This window comes from Podarcis vaucheri, assembly GCF_965113315.1.
Source record: "Podarcis vaucheri genome assembly, chromosome: 14".
NCBI classification, from domain to species: domain Eukaryota; kingdom Metazoa; phylum Chordata; class Lepidosauria; order Squamata; family Lacertidae; genus Podarcis; species Podarcis vaucheri.
The window spans coordinates 28499437-28511542 of NC_138752.1; the positions used below are offsets into that span (position 1 = coordinate 28499437).

A 12106-nucleotide genomic window follows, 5' to 3' on the forward strand; every position below is an offset into this window, starting at 1 on the left:
ATCTTTCTGAGGGCACCATCCAAACACCCCCACCCCCCTGGACAATGTTCTAAGAGATAATTACAACTTTCAGTAAGACCTGGGTGCTTGACAACTTCATTAAGCATCAACTTCATTAAAACAACAAAAGTGACTTTAAACACAAAATGCTCCAGGTTTCTGCTAATTACTTTGCTGCTTTTTTAAAAAAACTGTGCTATCCTGGAATAAAATTTAAGCAACACGCAGTGAGGTTTCCAAAAAAAGAGATGAGTAAGTAGGTCATTGAACTCTTTTGTTTGGTTTCTACCCATACACCTATAGCCAGGCTACAGCTTTTATTTATTTTAAATGAATTTTTTAAAAAGAAATAAATCAAAACTACAGTAGCTATAAAAGCCAGTTGTGTTAAACAGGCCAATGCTTCCAACTTTTGACCACAGCCCAGTCGCTGTCAGTCATCTGATGGACTTGATGTGCTCTCCAACCCCACAGATCTCCTTATGCCAGGATCCCATGTGAACGGCACCCCACTGCCGTGGTGCATTCCAAGGTGCCAGCAGACAAACTACCTCTGCGATCCTGGGATCTCCACAGCAGTGAGGTCACCAATGCATTGCAACACCTCATGTGACAGAAACGGGCGTTGCAAAAGAGGAAAGTGCAACTTGGTTGGAGAAGGGGCAGGATGTGGAGGTGCTGAGAGATGGGGGTGGAGGGAGTAAGACTGCTCTGGTGCAACACAGCAACCGCAAAAACACAAGTATTTGCTCAAAACCACAGTTGCGAAAGGGTCAGAGTTCCACAACTCCAAAGCCCAACGAAAACAAAGGAATTTGAAACGCCAAATAAACGCCACGGTCGTGCACACCTCTTCACCTCCACAAGTCATTCTGAATCGAGTCCAAGGGGGCAACATTTGCACTGCCCTGATTTTCGCACAAATCTCCCTGGCAACAGCTTAATGCTCTCTATCCCCCAAGCCTTGCTCCTGAAGTAGCCGAAGAGAGGGAGGGGAGAGGCAACAGACCACTGAACAGGGACATAGTAAGCAAAGACACTCACCTGCTTGTGCATTTCAATGTTCAAGCCGTAAGACATTTCATAGTACTGAAAAAGAGAAAAAAAATGGGGAGGGGGGGAGAGAGATCTTCATTAATCATGCAATAAATGTTTGGAAGCATCCTGAATATGGTAGCCAGTATCTCAAAGCGAAGCAGGAGGAGAAAAGAAAGGTTTGCTCTCGCTTTGCAGGAGCCCAAGAAACGGCTGCAGCCGCAGAGTGTCCGCCCTGCTTGACATATCTTTAACAAGATGACAATGCTTTGACACGCCTGCCTCTTCTCCGAAAGCCGCTTAGGAGAGCTCTAGTCGTGAACTGCGTGCTCTCTGTCTCCTGGATGCAAGACAACCCACACAGGCTCTGGGGAGACATCTTGAGCTATTTCTGCGCTGCGTTCAACATCACAGCTCAAGGGTGTAACACACCACACATGCAGAAAGGCGCTTATTTGATAAGCAGCACCTGTCATTAAGGGATTTCAAAAAGCGGGATTGAGAAAACCCGCTACCTTTGACCAGGAAGGCCTACGTCCAAAAGGGCTCTGCCGGGATCCAAGTGTCCTACATTGATGAACACGATGTTTTTAATTGTTAATTAAAGGTTGTGCTGCACAGCAGCTGGGGATGGAGCAACACACCAGGAATTCCCTGCATTGCTTTAGACATGCCCTCTCACCCACACCCTGGCACACAGACAATTTGACATAACACCACTCAACTCCCTTCTCAGATTGTTGTGAGGTTTCCAATTTATTGAGTCAATAGCATTTATACACCTTTTCCTCCAAAGAACTCAAGGTTCTCCCTCTCAACAACAAGCCTGCGAGGTAGGCTAGCCCAAGAGGCCCATGACTGGCTTCAGAGCGGAGCGAGGAGTTGAACCCAGTCTCCCAGGTCCTATTCCAACACTCTAACCACTACACCACAGTAGCTCTCAAGCCCTTTCAATACTCCAGGGGTTGGCTGCATGCATGCTAAGCCGGGGACATGTATATCTGCATGTTATACGCACAAAGGAGGTAGGACCAATTGCACTCTGTGCTATGTGCAACTGAGAAGAGCACAGCCAATCTGGACTTCTCCAGATGTGTTAGTCCACAGCACAGCCAGTGGAGAAGGGTGATGGGAGTTGCTGCCCACCTGGCACACCTCCCCAGGAGCAAAATCCAGTGAACATTGTGGGTCTTATTTCTGAGTAGAACCACCCATGAGCTGCATTTGTTACAGGGTGGCCACAATCTATCATTTGACGTGCGCCGGCCACAGGAGGAAAGGGGGACATTTTGGAGGCCGCAGACACACCAGAAGTGGTCAACCTGTTTCAGGACTGTACCACTTTCCTTGGGTGGGTGTGGGTGTCTCACAGGCCTCAACCTCCTCCAAATATGAAACCAGCAAGTTAAAGAGAAACAGAAACTAGACCCCTTTGCCCTGGTGTTCTACATACAAGAATGTCTGCTGCTCTTTTAAAATGTGCAGCCTAGACCACCTCAGTGAGAACCCAGCTGAGAAAATGAGATGCCCTTGATCCAAGTCCCCTGCAGCCTTGCATTACAATCCCAGGGGTTTTTTTGGGGGGGAAGGCAGGAGGGCAAAACCTCATTTGGGCATCTGGTGTGCTCATGAGGCTCCCAATGAGGTCAGACCCAACCATGCCTGGAAGGAGTAACATGGCAAATAGTCAGACTCAACTCAACTATTCTGCCATATAGCCAGCAAGAGCCAATCCATCACATTTACCACAAAAAGGACCCTTTAAATGCCTTTGAGCTGCGCACGGCCGATCAGTTTCTGACAGCCATTCCCCAATACTTGGTTCTGCCAGGGCTATTAACCTCTGGCATTCCCGGAGCTGCCACAACCACAGGGATTATTAGCAACGGCAAGGACCACTTCCCGGGAAAGGCTTTCCTGTAGCAAAAGCAACAACTGACCACACACCGCAGCGATTAGGCATTTACACAGCTATGGGGACTCAAATCCCACTGGAGAGGCAGCACTGGCTACAGCTGGGCTGAGTTAACTGCTGGGCCAGGAGGGACTTGTGAGGAGCTGAATCAAGGCATTTCCTGGGGTTGCGGGGGTTTTCCGGGGAGTTTCCTGCGGCAAAGAAGCGAAAGCCCAGGTCGGGCACCCACCACACCACCAAGGGCTTATAAACACTGTGGTTGTTCACGTATGTCCGCAGGGAGCCAACAGCTATTATTTTTCAGATATGGAAAAACCTGTCATATTAGCGGCATATTCCATAGAAGAGCAGAAAGTGCTCAGAACTGCCTAAGAAAATCCTAAGGACATGGGCCATTTAGCCAGGTGTGTTAAAGTGCTTCCCTGAAAGCACAAGGGCACAGAAAGGAGGATAGGTAGAAAAGGGTTTGTGGAGCAGAATGGGACGGGAACCTCATATGAGACCCCGTGAGTTCCGAAAGAAGCCGTCCACCCAATGTTTTGGGTTACAACTCCAAGTGACCCAGCCTGGGTCAGAGAAGTCCGGTTTTCCCCAGGCAAACAGTCGCCATCAAAGAGTCTCTCTTACCATCACGTAGTGGCGCTGCATCTCTGTCTTTTCATTCGCAAGCTTGTCGTACTCTACTTTAAGACTAGAAAAGAAAAAGAGAGAGGGTATCCGTCACAACTCAGAAGTCCCAGAAACACTCAAGTTGCTAACAAGACAGGCAGGGTGGGGTGAAGGGAGAGTCAAGGAAAGGGTACCTGAAAGTCACACCTTTTCACCCAGAAACCCTTCCTTCCCCATTAACTCTGCAGACATGCAAACTGTGAAAAAGGATGCACTCTGCATATGCTCCAAGACACTTGATCCTTCACAGAGCCGATTCAAAACAGAGTCACAAGGCTACAGTTGAGAGAAGCACAGCTCTTGTGAGGCAAGAGACTTACTAGATTTATTCTTTTTAATGAACAAAGTGTCACTGGAAATTCAGCAGAGCCTGAATTATATACACTGCCAATGAGTGGCATTTGTTCATTTATTTACTGGAGATTGTGATAAAGTACTTTAAATCGGAGGTACCCTCAGTGAAAAGGCAGCCTTTTTCTGACAGATGAGTTGCAAAAAAAATCTGAAGAAATAGGCTTGATTTTTTTATGCCTTACCCTCAGAGCTTCAATTACAGAACCTGAAAAGGGACCTGTCTTGAACCTCTTAATGATGCCAGCAAATTAAAAGCCAGAGAGTTGATATTGAGGTGGAAAGGTAGGGGAGGATTAGCATGAAAATTTGGGATCTTCTTAGCAAATCCTCCCAAAAATGCCTAGAAGCTGTGCAGATTAAAACTCTCAGCTCTGAAATAACATGCCCAATTTACTTTTGGTGTTAAACACACAGCCTCTGACTGTGTGCCAGCAGGCTTTCTATGGAAGCCTGCTTGGGACTGCCTCTTATCTGAGAGTAAATCCCCCTAAAATAAATGGGACTGACTCCCAAGAAAACCTAGATGGGATTGGGCTGCAAGTAAGGAACCTTAAGAGTGCTTGATGGTACCACTTGGGGTGTTCCTTGCAATCAAAACAGCTTAGCAAGCATTGGGGAAGAGGAACACATCTAAAGGCAAGGGGGTTGTTTTCTTCAGCTAAACAGCTACTAACTAGCAAAGACAACATGCAGGAAATAAATGGATGTTCCTAGCAGGCAGTGCTGCAAAACTCCTTTCTGGAAACTCCCCCAAATGTTCTTAAAGAAAGTGAAAGGGGGGAGGTGAGCCCCAAGTTGTGGAGAACAATAAGCAGCCTGGATGTCAGCCAGCTCTGTGGTTTCTAAGACACTCCAGACCGCCTGCTCTTTTAACCCTTCAGCATCTGTTAGGATTAATAAGCCTTTCACCTTTGCAAGGTGGGAGGAAGGAGCCAGAGAAAGGTTACCTGTGGTACTGAGCCTGCAGGAACTGGAACTCGTCCTTAATTCTGTCGCAGGATTCGGCAACGGTGAATTTGAAGCCTGGCTGGCCAGGCTGGTGGGGTGCCTGGAATGGGGAGAAGACAGCCCCCCCACCAGGTTTATCAGTAATTCTTCTGGGGCAGCAAGCCCATCATCAACACACACACACCCCAGCTGTGGGCACCCAAAATGCCTCCCACAGGACTGGGGGATAAATGCAAGTTACATGCTAATCTCCCCCAAATCCTTGCCCCCCAAAAAGCCTACATAAAAAGAGGTTGATGAAAATCTAGTTTTTTGACACCTGTCTCCCCCGATTAAAAGGGGGTGCTGCACAATTAACCAAAAATATAAACAAGCCCCCCCCCACATTTTTTTAAAGCAGCAAGTTCTCTGTGACACCACTAGCAGGGGGCTCGGTGCTTCCGTTCCTTCTCCACCCCCAGCCCCACATATATCCGCGGGCTTGCTGGAGGGAAAAGTGAAGAGGGAGGGGGGAGTGCCTGGAATTGTATGGGGGGAGGGGGGAAAGAGCACCACGACAAAACCCCACCCCCCCAAAAAGGGCGAGTTCCCAAGCGGGCCCCAAGGGGCGCTGCTCCGTTTACACGCGGCTCAAGCCCCCAGGGCCGCGATCCGGATCAAAGGCCACGGGAAGGCCGAGCAGGGCGCCTCCCTCCCCCCCCCTCGACTCCGCCACCTACTCACCGGGTGCCTCCCTTGGGGATACATGGCCGGCCCCGCGATCGGAGCGACGGTCCCTCCGGAGCCTGGACAAAGGAGGCGAGCGCGGGCGCTTCAGCAGCCGCCGCCGCCACGGCCGGGAGCCTGACGCGCCTCCCCCTCGTCCTCCGAGCGCAGCAGCAGCAGCAGCAGCGAAGACGACGGCCGGGCTTCCCCCGGGTGGGCAGCGGCGATGGCGGGCGAGGGGGAGCCGCCGCCCCTTCCGGGCATCCTACCCCCCTCCCCGGGCTCGGAAAGGCTCTCCCGCCGCCGCTCGAGGAAGAAGGCAAGAGACGATCGCCTCCCTTTAACAACGGCACCCCTCCGTTTGTATTACACCCAAGCGCGCGCGTTCACACGCACAATCCGCAGCTACTCCGAAGCCGGCGGACGGCTGGGCTTTCCTTTTTGTTAGCAGATCCACCAGAAAAAGCTCCCTCGGGCAGAGCAGGAGACGAGACAAACGCCGCGGAGTGTTGGAAGGGGAGGGGGGGCGATACTTCCTTGCAAATCCGCTCGGCTGCTCTTTCCCTGGCCGCCGGGGCTGCAACGATTTCCTCCTCGCTCGCAGGGAGACAAGAAAACCACACGAAGAAGAAAAACAAAGCCCGGATTGTTGTTGTTTTTCGGTGGTGGGGACTCTCTCTCCTTCGCAGTAACTCCACCGAGATCCTATCCCCGCGCGCGCGGAGCCGAGTCAGGCGGGCTCCGTCCCTTGTTCTCCTTCCCACGGTCCTCCCCGTCGCAAGAAAGCGCAGCCGGATCCAGACGGGGTCGCCGCGGTCATGGAGGCGAAGAGAGCGGGAGGGGGGAAGAGGGGGGAGGGGAGGTCGCTTCTTCAAAGGAGGCAAATCCTCAAAGGCTTGTAGCGGCGGCCCCTACCCCGAACAAGCCGCGAGCAAACGTCGTTCGGCAACCCCCCCCTCCCCACTTCTCCAATCCGGCCTTGCAATGCCACCCACAGAAGGCGAGGCTCCTGCTGCTGCCGCCGCCGCCGCTGCAACACGAGAACTCCGCGTCGCGCTCCAAATAGGGGGAGGACCGAGAAAGGCGAAGCAGCAGCAGCAGCAAACGCCGAGCAGAGAAGAAAGGAAGAAATGAATTGAAGGGCTGAGCGAGCTCTGCGCCAATCACAGCGCGGGGATCCCACGTGGGGGCCGCAGCCACTCGCTGCGTGATTGGTCGGCGCCCGGGTCGAGTGCGGGAGGGGCCGGGGAGAGGAGGAGGGGGTTGGAGGGAGGGAACCTCTCGGTGCCACCTGGCGTCCGAACCGGGGAAAGGGAGGCGAAGCGGAGCAGCGGACCCTCCCCCGATCTACCCCCACCCCCAACGCCGGGCCGCTTCCTTCCTTCCTTCCTTTCTGCAGCCCCCCTCCCCAGCAAGTCTGCCCCCTCCCTTTTCCTTTTTTTCCCACGGCTCCTGCCCAGGCGTGGGGGGGGGGGCTTCTCCTTCTCCTTCTCTGCCCGGGGATCATTTGGTTGCGGTTTGGGCTGATGATATAATCCGACGTGAAATGCCACCGCGCCCGGTGGGGGGGGGGGAGGTCGCTTCTGATGATGAGTTAGGAAGTTGTGTATGTTTGTCTGTACACTTCCGGGGGCAGGTGGGGAAGGTGAGGAGGGAATAGCAACAAGAGAAGCGCCCCGCCCCGCCCATCCAGGTTTTGGAGTGGGGGGCACAACGTGTTAGGCGGAGGAGAGACCATCCAATGCGAGAGCCAAGGTAGAATAATAATAATAATAATAATAATAATAATAATAATAATAATAATAATAATAATAATATAAATTAATAATAATAATAATTTATGTATACCCCGCCCATCTGGCTGGGTTTCCCCAGCCACTCTGGGCGGCTTCCAACAAAACACTAAAATACAATAACCTATTAAACATTAAAAGCTTCCCTAAACAGGGCTGCCTTCAGATGTCAGATGGCATAGTGATATAAAGGTATCGGACTACGAACCGGGAGAGACCAGGATTCGTATCCCCTCCACTGGGCTATGAAGCTCACTGGGCGACTCTTTGGCCAGTCATGGGCTCTCTCAGCCTAAGCTACCTCACAGGGTTGTTGTGAGAATTGAATGAGGCTGAGGCAAAGAAAGTCATACGCCACCTTGGAGGGGTATACAAAGTAATAACACAAGAACTGCTGCCGCTGCCGCCGTCCTCATCCGTTCCTTAAGACTTTGTAGCGCTGCCAGATCTTGTTGCTGTTTTAGTAACAATGCTTTTAGGACAGGAGTCCAGTTCTTCCTCCCGCCCCAGCAGTACAGACAACATAATTGTCTTCCCACGTGTTGGGTGCAGATAAGTATTGCAGCGGGATGGTCAGTTCTCAACGAATTGCCTTTGGCAGCCTGGGTGTTGTTTTTAATTTATCAGATTTTCCTAAGAAGGGGACAATCCGGATTATAGTGGGGGAGGAGGGGAATAGATACCAGCTCATCCCACAATAGCCACCTGTCTGGTAACACCCTTTGATCTCTGAATCAGCAAACATAACCTTCTGAATGGCCAAGGGCCTGTAGGCCCATTTTCCTCCCGAATCTAAAAAGGCCTTTGGAACTCCCTCCGGGTGCATCTAAACACCGACTGCACTTCAGAAGCTTCTTCAAACCGGCTTAGCCTTGAATCCCTCCTGGTTGGGATGGAAAAGTGTTTTGATGCAGCTGGCCAAGGATGTTTTATCACCTTTAACTTGGGAAGGATTTGAAGGGTTTCGCTTTCCTCTGCTTGATTTTTCTATCCTGTTTTATTATTGTTAACTGTCTTGCACGGGCAGGCGGCCTAGAAATATTTCAACTCAACATTTTCAGCAGAACAACTCCACCCCTGAGCGATCTTGTTTGGTTGCGTGCAGTCAAGTGACCACTTTTCTAGGGAAATTGAAGGCTTTTCAAATAAAATAAAAATTGAAGAAGAAAGAAGACTGGAAGATGACCTCATGATACAATTTTACAGAATCATAACATTGTAGAGTTGGAAGGGGATCCCCAAGGGTAATCCAGACCAAATCCCTGCAATATACAGATACAATTTTTGTAGACTGTAATTCAAAGCGTTTGGACAGAACGGAAACTGAGGCTGGGTGGCCGGGCCCTCCACGAGGCCGAGGGGCGAGCAAGGTCTTGCACCCACTCGCTGTCTCCCAGGCCCGAGGCGACCCTTCCGTCGAGGCGAGGGGGATGCCCCTCCCCCACGAGGCAAGCGCGGTCCGGACAACAATCGCGGTGCTTGTTTCCGCAGCCCGTGTGAACGCGAGAGCGCTTTTCCCTCCTAATCTCATTAGATCTGCAAAGCAGCCCCAATTAGAAGCTATAAAACAAACAAAATCGCTTTTGTCATTTTAATGTTTTCACTTCGGAAGATTTAGGGCCGATAAAACGGTTGGCAGGGCTGCAAAGGGAGAGGGGGAGCAGTCAGGCGGTGGGAGAATTCCTGGGGGGCGCTGGGCCCGCCCCTCCCCCTGCCTTTGATGTGCCCACCAGCAGGACGGGGGGGGGAGGGGGGTGCCTTGTGCTTTATGCAAACACGACCCCCCCACTGCGCTACCTGTTATTCGCTCCCTTTTCTTCTGAAAGTCTGAGAGGCTTTGATGGAGGCCCCCCCTCAATTGGGGGGGGGAAAGTAATTTCATTAAAGTCACACACTCGGCTGCACCGATTTGCAACAAAGCACCGCTCAGGCAGGCCCCGGAAGGGCCAGAAAGAAGCGTCAGCCTGTTGCTTGCGCCGGGCCGCCCCCTTTCCGGATCCGGCCCAAAAAGCGGGGGAGCCGATAGCGGCGGTAGCTACACCGAACCCCGAGTTGTTTCAGATAAACCCCCTCTTGGCACGATCGTCCCGCGTCATCCCTAGCCGGGGCTCACAACGCTCTTTACGTGCCCCGGGATACCAATGAGACGGGGGACTGAAGAGTGGACCTATCAGGGGATTCTAAGCTACTTTTCCTCCGCGGTAGCAAGTATGAGCCAAATGACAGGTTGCAATCCTAAAGTTGCGCGCGCAAAACTTAATTGCTGGAGTTGTGCTCCTAGATATGTCTTGATACAATGACGATGATTCAAAGGCAGCACTGACTTAAGCCTCCCAAACCACAAACCTGCTTTGCAGAACTTTCTTACACAGCGCCTAACACAAGAGTGCCTCTGGCGGTGCGCAGAGTGCCTTTCCCAAAGCCTTTGGGGTGCGCAGAGTGCCTTTCCCAAAAGGGGGCTGAGCCCAGCTCTTCCTGGACCCCGAGGGTTGCCAACGCAGGGCGCAGAGCACAGTCCAGCGGGCCTCCGGGAAGCGGGGCCGGGGGCCGTTCCCACGCCGCGGAGTTCAGCTGGAGCTCCGACAGCGAGACAAAGGGGAGCATTTGCATGCTAACGAAGCGGTTGCGGGGCCTCCGTTGGCCCTGGCTCTTGCCGGAGCATTTGCAAATTGCTGCTGCTTTTGTCGAGCATTTGCAAATGGCAATTGCTGCTGGTGCTGAAGGGGGCCCGCCTTGCCTTTGCCGTCCCCTCCTTCAGCCCAGGCCCGGCCCAGACGGCTCCCAGCTGCGGAGGAACAGAGGCAGTAATTAATTGAAGGAGAAACCCAGGCCAAGCTCCCGCCCGCCCCTCCCGGGCAGCGCCCATTAAGCACAAAATGGCTCCCCTCGCCTGACGTCACGAGGAAGGAGAGAGAGTGTGTAGCGCGAGCCCCGCCCCTCCTCGTCTTTCTTGTCCCACGTGGGGCGCGGCCGTGTAAAGAAACGGGGCGGGGAAAGCAAACCACACGCGCGGGAGGGAGACGGGGAAGCGGCGCCCGGCCAATGGGAGGAGAGAGAGCCCTCCGCCGGCTCCTCATTGGCCTGGGCGCCTCGCCGCTGCCACTCCAAGCCGGGAGACCTGTCCGTCAAAGGCACGTGGGGCGGCCGGAGCCCGAGCGCTGACAAATAGGTTGCCTTCCCGAGACTGGCGCTCGCGGATCCTGCTTGGAAAGGGCCGCTTAATTAGCTCTGAATGGCTTCTCCTTCCAGCTCAAACAATCTGTCACTACCATGTGGTAAAAAGGGAGCCGTGCATTTAAAAAAAAAGAGAGAGAGAGAGAGAATGAGAAAAGAAAAAGGGGAGGAGGAGGGGCTAAATATCAATTTGATTTTATGCATCAAAGGGAGAAGCTTCTATTTAAATAATAATAATAATGAAGGGGCCGTTTCTCTCGTTTGCCGCGAGGAAGTGAAATGTGCGTGTGCATTTAAAGGAATTTGAGGAAAGGGGGAATTAATAGGCCACGTTCCCCCTCCCCTTCGCTAAATTGACCCCCCTTTTTTAAAAACGGGGACTCAAATCAGAATTGCAGGAAGGGGGGTCTCTGCTTGCTTTGAAGTTGGACATGGGGGGGGAGGAAAAATGAGAGTATGGAGGAACTCCCCCCCCCCGCAGGCGTTCTCTCCCTCCCCGGGCAAAACAAAAAAACAAAAGCCTCCGAAGCCCCCCTCCCCCCTGCAGCTCATTAGTCGCCCGCGTCTTCAGGGCCCCCCACCCCCACCCGACTCGGGGACGTTGCCTTCTCCTCCGCGCCTCTAATTGGATCCGTTCCTGTTGCAGCCGAGTGGGCGCTCCAGGGTCGCAGGCCGCCTCCCCTCCCCCACCCCGCCTAAGCAGCCGGGCAGCCGCCTCGCGATTGGAGGCCTGCTGGAGCGCCGGGGAGCCGGCCCCACGTGGGACACAAGGCAGGGGAGGCTGGCACCGCACCGCGCAACAACCGCCCTCCACCCCGAGCGCGGTGGCGGCCAGGGAACTCCGGAGTGGAATCCAGGAGGGAGACGAGGAGCTGGATCAAGTGGGGACAAGTCCCTGAAGCTGGCCTGGTTTTCTGCATGGTTATCGTTGCGATTAATTTATTGATTAGGGCGATTTTCCCAGGAGATAATTTTAAAAGCTTTAAAGCACAAAAACAGTAAATACATTTAAAAGAGGACAGTGTGGTGGAGTGGGTAGAGACTCAGGGCCATGAAGCTCACTGGGTGACCTTGGGGACCAATCACGGCCTTTCTCAGCCTGTCCTACCTCACCCGGTTGCCGTGAATATAATACAGAGGATGATGTATGTCATGAGCTCCTTGGAGGAAAGATGGGAGGTGAAATGTAGCAAATAAATAAAATAAACCCTAACAAGAAGACAGGGACACGGGTGGCGCTGTGGGTTAAACCACAGAGCCTAGGACTTGCCGATCAGAAGGTCAGCGGTTTGAATCCCCACGACGGGGTGAGCTCCCATTGCTCGGTCCCTGCTCCTGCCAACCTAGCAGCTCCAGTGGTTCGCCACAAGCAGCTTAGTCATGCTGGCCACATGACCTGGAAGCTGTACGCCGGCTCCCTTGGCCAATAAAGCGAGATGAGCGCCACAACCCCAGAGTCGGCCACAACTGGACCTAATGGTCAGGGGTCCCTTTACCTTTAACAAGAAGACAA

General features: G+C 52.9%; 1 protein-coding gene across 4 annotated transcripts in view; it reads right to left on the reverse strand.

Annotated features, from left to right (window-relative positions):
- TLE3 (TLE family member 3, transcriptional corepressor) overlaps positions 1-6737 on the reverse strand; it is a 50999-nt gene extending 44262 nt beyond the window's left edge. For all 4 annotated transcript variants that reach the window (XM_082198938.1, XM_082198937.1, XM_082198935.1 and 1 more), the window contains exons 1-4: positions 5645-6737; positions 4921-5021; positions 3578-3641; positions 1045-1089 (exon numbers count right to left, since the gene is read on the reverse strand). In XM_082198938.1, coding sequence (XP_082055064.1) covers positions 1045-1089; positions 3578-3641; positions 4921-5021; positions 5645-5668 — 234 coding nt within the window. In that variant the 5' untranslated portion in view covers positions 5669-6737. The remainder of the gene's footprint in view (positions 1-1044; positions 1090-3577; positions 3642-4920; positions 5022-5644) is intronic.
- Positions 6738-12106: the final 5369 nt, after the last annotated feature.